Source organism: Elephas maximus, chromosome 20 (assembly GCF_024166365.1).
Source record: "Elephas maximus indicus isolate mEleMax1 chromosome 20, mEleMax1 primary haplotype, whole genome shotgun sequence".
Taxonomy (NCBI): Eukaryota; Metazoa; Chordata; class Mammalia; order Proboscidea; family Elephantidae; genus Elephas; species Elephas maximus.
In genome coordinates, this window is record NC_064838.1 from 11,446,207 (window position 1) to 11,459,315 (window position 13,109).

At 38.3% G+C, this 13,109-nt stretch overlaps 1 protein-coding gene across 10 annotated transcripts in view; it reads left to right on the top strand.

Moving 5' to 3' along the window:
• The window catches only part of PRKAG2 (protein kinase AMP-activated non-catalytic subunit gamma 2), a 421,421-nt gene that overhangs the window by 397,187 nt on the left and 11,125 nt on the right, over positions 1-13,109 (top strand). For all 10 annotated transcript variants that reach the window (XM_049861967.1, XM_049861966.1, XM_049861962.1 and 7 more), the window contains 5 exons: positions 1,814-1,895; positions 2,966-3,024; positions 8,193-8,238; positions 9,498-9,552; positions 11,114-11,240. In XM_049861967.1, the coding sequence (XP_049717924.1) occupies positions 1,814-1,895; positions 2,966-3,024; positions 8,193-8,238; positions 9,498-9,552; positions 11,114-11,240 (369 nt within the window). The remainder of the gene's footprint in view (positions 1-1,813; positions 1,896-2,965; positions 3,025-8,192; positions 8,239-9,497; positions 9,553-11,113; positions 11,241-13,109) is intronic.

Sequence of the window (13,109 nt, forward strand, 5' to 3'; positions counted from 1 at the left end):
AAGGGACGGCAGTTCGAATCTGCCAGGTGCTCCTTGGAAACTCTATGGGGGCAGTTCTACTCTGTCCTATAGGGTCGCTACTCTGTTCCGACTCAATGGCACTGGGTTTGGTTTGGTTCTGTCTCCTTAACATAGCAGTTTAATTTGTTACTTACTTCCCTTTGGTCTTTTCCATTTTAACAAATGCTTTATAAAATTATCATAATGTATAAATTTATTGTCTGCATTTTTCACTGCCATAAGCATTTTTTTTTACTTTAATATTGTCTTTATAATTATACTACTTTAATTGCTGTTTGCTATTTTGTCTGATCGGTATGCCAGTATTTAACATGTTTTTGTTGGTCTTGGTGGTGATAGATGTTTTTCTGGTTTTCAGTATTAGAAATAATGATATATTGAATATTTTTGATTCAGGAATCCCACTTGTAAAAACTTAGTGTGAGTAAATAATTCCACAGGAAATAAAAAGCTGTTGGAGAAACAGTGTGAATATTTGAGTGATTCTGATATAGTTTTACTTTCAAAAATACTTTTATCCGTTAATGTTGCCACCAGTGGTTTTATAACAGCACGTGTTTTAGGAGTTATAACTTCACATATTGACTAAGTTAGCAGCTATACGTGATATTTTAAATTCACTTTAATTTGCATTTCTTTGGTTATTGATTAAGATCGGACAATTTTCCTTGTATTTCTTTGCTGTCTGTATTGAGAAGATCATTTTCAGCACTGAGCTTTTGGCTATTAGTAAATAATCATATGTTACGGAGTAGAACTGCCCCATAGAGTTTCCAAGGAATCCGCCAGGCGCTCCTTAGAAACTCTGTGGGGCAGTTCTACTCCGTCCTATAGGGTCGCTATGAGTCGGAATCGACTCGAGGGCACTGGGGTTTTGACTGGGTATACCTCCTTTAGCTGGTTTGGTATCCCAAAGGATATTTGTTAATGGGTATTAAATGAGGTACCATGTGTGAGCCAGGGCTTCAAACTGGTTTGGTCCAGTTCGACCCCCGCTGATAATCTACATTTCCACCCCCAGATACACTGAATCAGAATTTACATTTTAACAAGATCCCCAAGTAATTCTTATGTATTAAAGATTATGAGAGCCACTGCTCTGCTAGTGGTTCTCAGAAGTGATCCCTAACCAGCATCATTAGCATAGCTGGGGAGCTCTTTAGAGATGCAGATTCTCAGCAGGGATTCAGCAGGGATTCCATCCACAGTGAAGCAGGTCAAAGCCCTGGTGGGAGTGTGCTCTGAACAGTGCGCATGACATGTACTAGGCACACGGTCAGTGTTTGTCTCTAGAAAATACAAAAATGCAAGTGTGTTATATCTTTCATAACTCCTCTTTCTCTGCCTCAGGAAAATGAGAACGTTTGCTTGCTTATTGAACATATTAAAAACATTTACATTTCAAGTAATTTGATGAAACTTCAGTGTTTTCAAACGAATGAATAACCACATTCAGGAGGAGTTAGACTCTGAAGGTTAATTCTTTTATACAGTTTTAATTATATAAAATGTGTATATGCAAGAATCTTTACAAACAATAAGAAAAAATCATTTTGAAGTTAATTGCATTGTTTCAAGTTTTGAAAAATAATCTCCAATCCCCACATGCCCGTGTATATTATAGAAAAAGAGTTTTGCTAATGTTAATACATTCAATTATTAATATTTTCTCAAACTTGGAAAGCTTGAAGATAGTTGATAAGCTTAGATCAAATGTTTAGTTGAAGGTATTTTTCTTCCTCAGATGTTGACTTTAAAATTATGTTGTCTTTTCTTTTTCTGTTTTCCTCAGGTTAAAAAGGCCTTCTTTGCCTTGGTAGCCAACGGTGTTCGAGCAGCGCCACTGTGGGAGAGTAAAAAGCAAAGTTTTGTAGGTGAGCAGGGTGGGCCTGGGGAAATCTAAAATGGGAGGAGACCTGAAAAACAGAAGGCCCGAGGCGTTTTAATAGGTGCTGATTTGGGATTCAAATGAGTAAACATGTTACCAAACTAGGGAACATTCATGCTTTGATACACTGGGTAAAATGCAGCTACCAATAAAGTCAAAACACGGGGGTATTTTTATTGGATTTCTTTTAATTTAGCAACTTTTTGGCTTATGTGCCTCTGCCAGTTCCTGTGAGCTCGGTGAACAAAATCTCCATTGTAGTCCCACTTCAATTAGAGCCCACAGGGTCAAGGTTTCAGCCCAGAATGCTGTATGCCTTCGTGGCACATCGCTGCTCACCTCTTTCGCATATGCCGTTTGGATAGGGCGAATGAAAATCATATAAAGATGATCCATATCTTTGTTGTACAATTAAAACATTGTACACAATTAAAAACGTCGTGCAACTTAAAGCTATGTAAACTTCATCATTTTTCATCTTAGAAATCATAGCAGACAGGGCATATTGTTTTTCGTAGTACTCATCGTGTTGTATTGAAGTTACCTGCCTATGTCTGCCTCTCCTTCAAGGTTGTAATTTCCTCACAGAAAAGGTTCACCTCTCTTTCACCTTTGTGGTCCCAGAGTCTAGCAAGTAGTATGCACCCAATAAACAGTGGCTCCTAAAATCTTCTCTCAGAACCATTGTTTTTAGAATGCTGTCCAGGGAACAATCCAGTTACCCACAGAGCATTTATGTTTCTAAAGCTTATGTTCTTATTTTAAAGTGTTTTGAATAATCTGTTGTGGCATTTTGTATCAGTAAGTTTTCTCTCATAGATTTGCCAAACACTGTAATCAATTCCATTGTACTTTCTATCAAATTTAATTTCATCTAAATTTTTATATCTAGTTTAGATAATTATTATATTAATAAATTCATAGTTTTAGGTAACATATTAAACTGTGTGATATCTTTCAAGTTTATATTTTTAAAGCCCTTCTGGTAAATATTCCAGGTTTTCTTGTCATTTGAAATTTTCTTAGTTTTATTTCTAACATAATTCTTTGTTCCAGGAATGCTAACAATTACAGATTTCATAAACATACTCCATAGATACTACAAATCGCCCATGGTGAGTGCCAACAGTCCTTCTCAGTAATTGGAGCTGTATGCGTCCATGTCCCCATAAAGGGGTGTGGACATTTTAAGGTTCTTGTGGGACTTTTTCTTTCTTTTTGGTACAGGAGTGGCGGCGGTGGTTGATTTTTCAAGTATATATAATGTGCAGGGAACTTCAGTATAAAACAGCTTTGCCCCAAATCATTCACACGTTTGAAGCTTGAAGAAGGTAGTCTCGGGGAAAATAAAAAGAAATCCTTGGGCTGGTGAAAGTCTACATGCTTATTTATTACCTAGATGTTCTGTAAATTTCACTTGAATTTTAACTGATCCATGAGGGCATTGTGGACACGTTCTAGTGTTGAGACCTTGCCTCAGACCTGTGAATGAATTGAATGCACCCTCCCTCCCACCAAGCTCCTTTCCAGGGATTGACTTCAGTAATGACCTCACTCTTGAGATGAGACTGCCACAGGCTTGTCTTTATAGGCCTGTAGTTAAGTGCAGTTACCCCAGCAATTACATAACAAGAACTGTATGCATTTTGGGCTTTTAAAGAAGTGAAACTTAAAACTGAAGAAATTAAGTTTTTGACATTTTTCTGCCAGTTATTGACTAATTTTAGTGGCAGAATTCCCTGTCCAGTTGAGAACCTTGTTGTTCCATTAGAGCATACTTTGAAAGCCACTTCTGTCTTTTAATGTTTGTTTTATTCAGAGGGAGGGGAAGGAGGGGCAGATTTGTATACTTTATTTGTTTCTTTAACTGTTACTATTTTGGGTATCTAAAAGGTAAAAGTCAATCCATTTAATACTGTTTTTATGTGTAATGGTCAGTAACGCCCAATAATTAAATTCCTACATAAAATGGGAAAATAAGCTTCTTTGTAAGACATACTCTTAAAAAGAATTTTTACCAAAATTTAAGTATTCTGTATTTACTTCAAAACCATGTCTGATTTGTTAAATATTACCAATGCTAGTAAATACGTAATTTTCCTTATAATGGTCCTATCTCTGCTTTTGGACTAGCAAAATCAGCACAAATGTGGTTATTAAATGAATACATTTTGATAAAATGCAATCAAACTACATATAGCAAATCTCAGCATTTGTTAATTAAATCAAAATTGTTAAAAGCAATTACAGGCATACCTCATTTTATTGCGATTCACTTTATTGTGCTTCACAGATATTGCATTTTTTACAAAGGGAAGGTTTGTGGCAACGCTGCATCAAGCAAGTCTATCAGCACCATTTTTCCAACAGGATGTGCTCACTTCATGTCTTTGTATCACATTTTGGTTATTCTTGGAATATTTCAGATTTTTTCATCATTATTATATCTGTTATGGTGAGCTGTGATCAGTAATCTTTAATGTTACTCTTGTGATTGTTTTAGGGCGCTACAAACAGCACCCATATAAAACGACGAACTTAATAAGTGTTGTGTGTGTTCTGACTGTCCCACTGACCAGGCGTTCCCCCATCTCTCTCTCTCTCCTCCGGCCTCCCTATTCCCTGAGACATGACGGTATTGAAATTAGGCCAGTTAATAACCCTGCAATGGCCTCTAAGTGTTCAAGTGAAAGGAAGATTTGCACATCTCTCACTTTAAATCAAAAACTAAAAATGAATAAGCTTACTGATGAAGGCATATCAAAAGCCAAGACAAGCCAAAAGCAAGACCTCTTGTGCCAAACAGTTAGCCAAGTTCTGAATGCAAAGAAAAAGTTCTTGAAGGAATTAAAAAGTGCTACTCCAGTGAACACATGAACTATAAAAAAAAACCAAACACCCTTATCGCTGATACAGAGAAAGTTTTGGTGGTCTGGATAGAAGATCAAACCAGCAACAAAGTTCCCTTAAGCCAAAACCTAACCCAGAGCAAGACCCTAACTCTCTTCAATTCTGTGAAGGCTGAGAGAGGTGAGGAAGCTGCAGAAGAAAAGTTTGAAGCTAGCAGAGGTTGATTCATGAGGTTTAAGGAAAGAAGCCATCTCCATAACATAAAAGTGCGAGGTGAAGCAGCGAGTGCTGATGTGGCAGCTGCAGCAAGGGACGCAGGAAGTCTAGCTGAGCTAATCGACGAAGGTGGATATACTAAACAACAGATTTTCAGTGTAGACTAAACAGCCTTATATTGGAAGAAGATGCCATCTAGGACTTTCATAGTTGGCAGTGAGGGGGTGAGGAGATGTTAATGCCTGGTTTCAAAGCTTCAAAGGACAGACTGACTCTCTAGTTAGGGGCTAATGCAACTGGTGACTTTAAGTACTCATTTACCATTCTGAAAATCCTAGGACCCTTAAGAATATGCTAATTCTACTCTGCCTGTGCTCTATAAATGGAACAACAAAGCCTGGATGACATGGTATACTGAATATTTTAAGCCCGCTGTTGAGACCTATTGCTCAGAAAAAAAGATTCAGGATATTACTGTTCACTGAGAATGCACCTGGTCACTCAAGAGCTCTGATGGAGATGTACGAGGAGATTAATGTTCTCATGCCTGCTGACACAAAGTCCCTTCTGCAGCCCATGCATCAAGGAGTCATTCTGAATTTAATTCTTACTATTTAAGAAATAGATTTCATGAGGCTATAGCTGCCATAGATAGTGATTCCTCTGATGGACCTGGGCAAAGTAAATTGAAAACCTTCTAGAAAGGTTCACCATTCTAGATGCCATTAAAAATATCCATGATTCATGGGAGAAGGTCAAAATATCAACATTAAAAGGAGTTTGGAAGAAGTTGATTCCAGCCCTTATGGATGACTTTGAGGGGCTCAAGACTTGAGTGGAGGAAGAAACTACAGTTGTGGTGGAAATACCAATACAGCTGGAACTAGAAGTGGAGCCTGAAGATGTGACTGAACTGCTGCAATCTCGTGGTTAATCTCATGATAAAACTTTAACAGATGAGGAACTGCTTCATTTGGATGAGCAAAGAAAGTGGCTTCTTGAGATGAAATCTACTCCTGATGAAGATGCTGTGAACATTGTTGAAATGACAACAAAAAATTTAGAATATTGCATAAACTTAGTTGATGAAGCAGCAGCAGAGTTTGAGAGGATTGACTCCAATTTTGAAAGAAGTTCTACTGTGGGTAAAATGCCATCAAACAGCATTGCATACTACAAAGAAATCTTTGATGAGAGGAGTCAACGGATATGGCAAACTGCACTGTTGTCTTATTTTAAGAAATTGCCAAGCCACCCCAGCCTACAGCCACCATCACCCTGATCAGTCAGCAGCCATCAACATCAAGGGAAGAACCTCCACCAGCAAAAGGATTAGGACTCTCTGATGACTCAGACAATGGTTAGTATTTTTTAGCAACAAAGTATTTTTTAATTAAGGTATGTACACTATTTTTTTAGACATAATGCTGTCGCCCATTTAATAGACTACAGGGTAGTGTAAACATAACTTTTATATACACTGGGAAAAGAAAAAATTCGCATGACACGCTTTGTTGAGATATTTGCTTTATTGTGGTGGTTTGGAACTGAACCCGCAATATCTTGGAGGTATGCCTGTATGTCTAAATTTACATCCCAAAGTTTTTCATACTCAAAGAAACATCTTTTTCTCCACTTTGAAGTCATTTTCTAATTAAAGAAAAGAAAAAACACTATTGCAAAAGCTGTTTTATTTTACAAGTATTCGTCAAGTGATTTTCATATATTGACCATTTGTCCTGCAAAATTCACTTATTAATTCTAGTAGCTTTTCTGAGGCTTTGTTAGGACTTTCTGGGAGTCCCTGGGTGGTGCAGTGGTTAACACACTCAGCTACTAACTGAAAGACTGGAAGTTCGAGTCCACTCAGAAATCCTCAAAAGAAGGGCCTGGCGATCTGCTTCTGTAACGATTACAGCCATTGAAGCCCTGTGGCGCACACTTCTGCTCTGACACACACAGGGTCTCCAGGAGTTGGGATCGACTTTACGGCAACTGGCCTTTTTTTTTTTTAAGTAAACACGACAGAGTCTTTTTCCTTTCTTCTATGCCCTGACTCAAGTTTTTCTTCTTGTTTTATCTAAATCCCGCCTGTCATTGAGATCCTCTGAAATCCTACTTCCCAAAGGTTTCCTTGACTAACCTCTGTTTGTCTTTACTTTCTCTGAATCCTTGAGCACTAAGTCTTTCAGAGTATGGCCTTACTGTATATCTTTCTTCAGCTGTTGAGTGGCATTTTTATACAAAACTATCTCAAGGTTGCCAACCACCTGGATTTTAAGCTTCAAGTAGAGACCAGGTTTTCTTGTTTCAAGTGCCTTGTAATTCTCATATAATGCTGAAAGCGTAGTAATTGTTCAGAAACTGAGCTGGGGGACAGGAGCCAGGAGGGATAGCAGAGAGAGCTAAAGTTTACCGAGCACCTGCTCTCAGCCATACTGTCTCATGTAGTCTTCTCAGAAGCTCATCTCAAGGGTGTTTTGTGTGTGTGTGTGTGTGCTTTAAGTGAAAGTTTACAAATCAAGTCAGTCTCTCATGCAAAAATTTGTATACACCTTGTTGTTTACTCCTAATCGTTCTCCTCCTAATGAGACAGCACACTCCTTCCCTCCACTCTGTCTTTTCATGTCCATTCAGCCAGCTTCTGACCCCCTCTGCCTTCTCATCTCCCCTCCAGACAGGAGATGCCAACATAGTCTCATGTGTCTACTTGATCCAAGAAGCTCATTCTTTACCAGTATCATTTTCTATCCCATTGTCCAGGCTAATCCCTGTCTGAAGAGTTGGCTTTGGGAATGGTTCCTGTCTTGGGCTAACAGAAGGTCTGCGGACCATGACCCCCAGGTCCTTCTAGTCTCAGCCAGACCATTAAGTCTGGTCTTTTTACATGAATTTGGGGTTGGAGGGTGTTTTTATTCAATTGTATAGTAGAGGAGAAGATCCAGAAAAGGTAAATAATTTGCCCAAGAAGAGCAAGTGGGAAGGAAGTGGTAAAGCTGGAGTTGAGATTTGGAACAAATCTGAGGGATTGCAGAGTTCCTTTGTCAAAGAAATACAGAGCATTTTACATGTTTCTCATTTATATTACCAGTATTTTCTGAATTCCCATCTGTTAAATTATCGGACTTGGCAATAGTTATGAAATGATAGAATAATTTCCTTTTTTCTCATGTTGTGTATGTTAACATCTGTAAATATGGATTTTCCTTATTTGCAGGTACAGATTTATGAATTAGAGGAACATAAGATTGAAACATGGAGGGGTAAGCGTTACTGTTGAATCTTCAGTATCTTTTAACATCAGGAAAAAAAATCTATACTTAATGTGTAAAATATGCCTAAATACCTCAGATCCTTTTCTCTCTGCCTAGTAGTAAACTGTGTTCATTAAAGCACTGTTCTGTTTATTTCTATCTTAATTTTTGGTAGTATGCTATAGTACTGTACTTATTACCTATTCTATTTCATAGACATTTATAGAGCACCTGTAGCATGCAGGAGCCCTGGTAGCCCAATGGTTAAGCATTTGGCTGCTAACCAAAAGGTCGGCAGTTTGAATCCATCCGCCACTCCTTGGAAACTTTATGGGCAGTAACGTAGGGTCCTGTAGAATCGCTATGAGTCAGAATCGACTCAATGGCAACAAGTTTGGTTGGTTTTGGTATAGCATACAGGGCCCTGTTCTAGGACTAAGAATATAAAGATGACTGAACGGACTAGTGCCAGCTCAGTGCCTGCAGAGAAGCCTCCATTCTCGCAGTGTTACCCTCAAGAATGTGCCTCTATCTAGAAAATGCACCAAGGAAATGCCTAACTTCCACAAAAGCAAGGATCTACCCTTATTTAAATTTTGATAACTATTTCTTCCAAAGTGTGGAGAAACATAGAACAAGTGAATATCAAACTAGATAATTTGAATCAAATAACATGAAAAGAACTTCAAAACTTACGTTTGTTTTTAACGTTGAAATTCACCATTTATTAATCACAATGCCCTTTTCTGAAATGGAACCATTTTTTTAAGTCCTAATTTCATGATTATAAATTGGTCTTTCTTAATGGGAACACTTTCCAAAGTGTTAATACAGGGAACAAATGAAAGGAAATTTTGAACTTGAAATCGAGGAGTTAAGCTTTGCACTTCACATAACACGCCTGCTGTTATAACCAATCTTTGTGACTGGTTGTAAAATCTGAACATCTGTTAGCAGTCTGGTGACCTCTACTGGTATTATATTACTCTTTTGCCAGATTTCCTGATTTTTCTTCTGAATTTTTAAACATCTATTGAATATTGTTTTTTAAGTATTTAAGTTTTTCCACAAAGGCAACATGCCGGAAATAGATTGGAAGTTTTTAAAATAGTCATGACTATAATTGACCCCATAGTTTTGAGTCAATTAAATTTCTTTGATTTGGGTTTTTAATTCTATTTATTACCTATCAGTTGAAGGGTGTTTTATTTAGTAACTGCAAACAACAGATGTGTTACTAACTGTGTATTTTCTTTCTATAAATACAGAGCTTTATTTACAAGAAACGTTTAAACCTTTAGTGAATATATCTCCAGATGCAAGGTAAACTTGTAATTTTGTTCCTTTGAAAACCTTTAGACATTCATTCAGATTTATCTGTTTTGTTAGACAGATAGTAAAACAAGTTCTTCTATCAAGATAGGGACTAGCTTCCGTAATTCCAACTACTAAATTAAATAAATTCAGGAACACTAGAAATAACAGCAGTTGTTGGCCCAAATGATTGATGATGGGCTAGGAAAAGGGTCATCATAAGCAGTTTTGAAAATCCAAATTGCCTGCAGCAGAAACCATCTAGGGAGCTTGTTAAAATTGCAGATTCCTGGGCTTTACCCTCAACCTATTAAATCAATCTTTGTAGGGTGGTGCCCAGAATATGCTTTTAAACAACTCCCCAGTGATTGTGATACACACTGAAGTTTAAAAATCAGTATGTAAGAGACTTTTACACCAATGTTCACGGCAGCACTATTCACAGTAGCCAAAAGATGGAAACAACATAAATGTCCATCAACAGATGAATGGATAAACAAAATGTGGTACATACATACAGTGGAATACTACTCAGCCATAAAGAGAAATGAAGCCGTGATACATGCTACGTGGATGAACCTTGAAAACACTGTGCTGAGTGAAATAAGTCAGACACAAAGGACAAATGCTGTATCGTGGCACTTAATGTGAACTATCTAGAATAGGCAAATTTATAGAGACAGAAAGTAGATGAGAGGTTACCAGGGGCTGGAGCGGGGCTGGGCAGGAGAGTTATTGCTTCATGGGTACAGAGTTTCTGTTTAGGGTGATGAAAAAGTTTTGGAAGTAGATAATGGTGATGGTTGCCCAACATTGTGAATGTAATTAATATATCACTGAGTTATACACTTGAAATGGTTGAAATGGCAACTTTTATGTTATATATATTTCATCATAATAAAATAATTTTTTAATCAAAATATGTTAGACATTGCGTCATAGGCAGTCATAAGAATGAACTGCCTTCCCTGTAGCCTTCTAGCCACTAATATTTTTTGATCCAAGCCTTCTGGAATGGCTCTGAACACATTTCCACATTTGTGTAAAAGCATTTTCTAAATTCTAGACCACTCCATAGGAAAAGTCAAAGATTTATTTTTATTTTTCTTGTATTTCCAAATCCTGACAAAAAGATAAACCTACTGAGCGTTCTTATCGGCAGCACAGGAGAGGCCCTGAGGAGAACAGAAGTGCCTGCTGTACAGAACCCAAGAATGGGGCTCCCCCGGAGTCCCCGTGGGATCATTGGCCATCCGTCTCTGCAGCTTTCTTCTCTTAGCTGTCCTCGGGGTTTAGGTTCTGCCATTTTTCAAGTACAATCGTTAAACATCTGCTCTTCTGGAGATTTGTAGCTCACACATATTTGAGATTTATTAACACAGATTATAAAAAATCAAAATATTTGTTGAAATCTCCAATTAAAAAATTTTCCAAAACACTGTTTTAAGTTGATCAACCTTTTATGATTGTAATATAAAAACATGGAAAATGCTTTCAAAGCAGGGGTGGTCCAAACGTTTTCTGGGTTTTCTTGAAAGCCTCCTAACTACTTTAATGGCTTTTCCCACAGCCTCTTCGATGCTGTATACTCGTTGATCAAAAATAAAATCCACAGATTGCCAGTTATTGACCCTCTCAGTGGGAATGCACTTTATATACTTACCCACAAAAGAATCCTCAAGTTTCTCCAGCTTTTTGTAAGTAGTTTTTAGTGTTTCTAAAGACACAGTTCCATTTGCTTTAATTAGTCTACTTCAGTGGTTAAGAGCTACGGCTGCTAACCAAAACATCGGCAGTTCAAATCCACCAACCGCTCCGTGGAAACCCTATGGGATGGTTCTACTCTGTCCTCTAGGGTTGCTATGAGTCGGAATCAACTCGACAGCAACGGGCTTAATTTACTTCAAGTAAATTGGCTGCCGTTACCATCACTGGAAGAAATTGTTAGTTTTGAGGTCTCCATTTCTAAACTTTGGTTTCTCAACTTACTGTTTGTACATTCTCTAAGTTGAATCCAGCTAAAAAGCAATCACTTTTCAGTGCAAGTATCCAAATTTAAAAAACACTTGGAATTCTCTGTTTCAATTAGAATCTTTTATTACCTAAAATATGAGGGAAAATAAAGCAGATTGCAAGTCAGTCTAATTAAGGAACTGCAATACAAGGTAAACTGAACCAATATATGTAGCAAAAAAAAAAATGTCTTATAATGCTTTATTGGTATAAAATAGTGGTTTTTAAAAATGTGTTCAAAAATACCATCCCCAAGTTTATCTTAGTAGCTTATTATTAACTGTAGCTGTGATAGACAAATCCAAAACAAAAAAAATTTTGGCAAGATAGTACCATGTTGGTCCAAATTAGGGCTGTATTATCTGTATGTTTTCTCAGCTGCTTTTGAGAGGAGATAGTTTCATAATCAGGCAACACTTAGCACCTCTTTGGTTGGCAGTATTACAGGGGGTTTGGAATGAACAAGGAGTTTCATAAGAGAACTTTTATTGTTTCCTTTTAATTACATGTACTAAATGTGAGGTTATAAATAAGTGGTCAAATAGAACCAGCAGGAAGCCTCATTGATGGCTCAGAGAGGTCATTTGGACAGTCATTTTAAAAGAATTGAGTAGACATTAAAAACCTGCCTCAAATCAGTGTTTCCAGTTTCTTATCCACAGCCTCAGAGAGGGAAATAAGACAGCACTCGGTATGAAAAGGGCTCAAAGCTCCGCCTCCAGGATGCTGTGAAGGGCTGCTTCTGCCGCACAGCACGCAGGCGGCTGATGACTGAAGGAAGCGTCTGTCCGTCAAACCAGTCCTGGGATTTAACAGTTAAACTGCGTAAATAATGCCTGTCATGTTTAAATCAATGTTAAGGAAGAAGCTAGGAAGAAGAACGACTTACTAGAAGGTGTGGGGTTTGATAAAGGGACACCGTAGGGGAGAAGCCCTGGGAGAGGGGTGGTGTTGCTCACCTGACCTGCGCTCCTCTCTTCTGGGCAGGTGCGTGCTGTGAGTGCGGTGGCTCTCCAGTCGGGGATTAATGGGAGGAACAGGCTTAGGAACACCATGTATTGAGGGCTTAGGAATACTGGGCCTTTAGCTCACTTATTCCTCCAAGTAATAATCTAAAATAATGTTAGTTATGAGAGTTAACTGTGGTAAGCGTGCTGCCCTAAGCACTTTATGTGGTACATCTAGTCCTCACGTCAGGTGGGTATTTTTATTAATACCATTTGGTAGGTGATGAAGCTAAGAGAGCTTCAGTCACTGCGTAGGCTGGTGGCTAGTCAGGGTAGAGCCAGCATCTGAAGCGCCTGCTCTGACCCTGCAGTAGCTCCTAACACATGGCACTCTCACCAGCAGACGGTTTGGGAGGCATTTTTTTTTTTTTACCTCAGGTGTGCACTTGCGGCACCTGACCTGGAAGAATTAAAAAGGGGGCCCAAAGTCACATAGCTGCTCAGTGGTCAATTTCAAACCCAGGAGGTCACAGTCCAAAGCTCGCAGCATTCTTACTGGTATGCTGCCCTAAAAGAAGCGAGTGGACGTTTGAGAGAGTCCTCCGG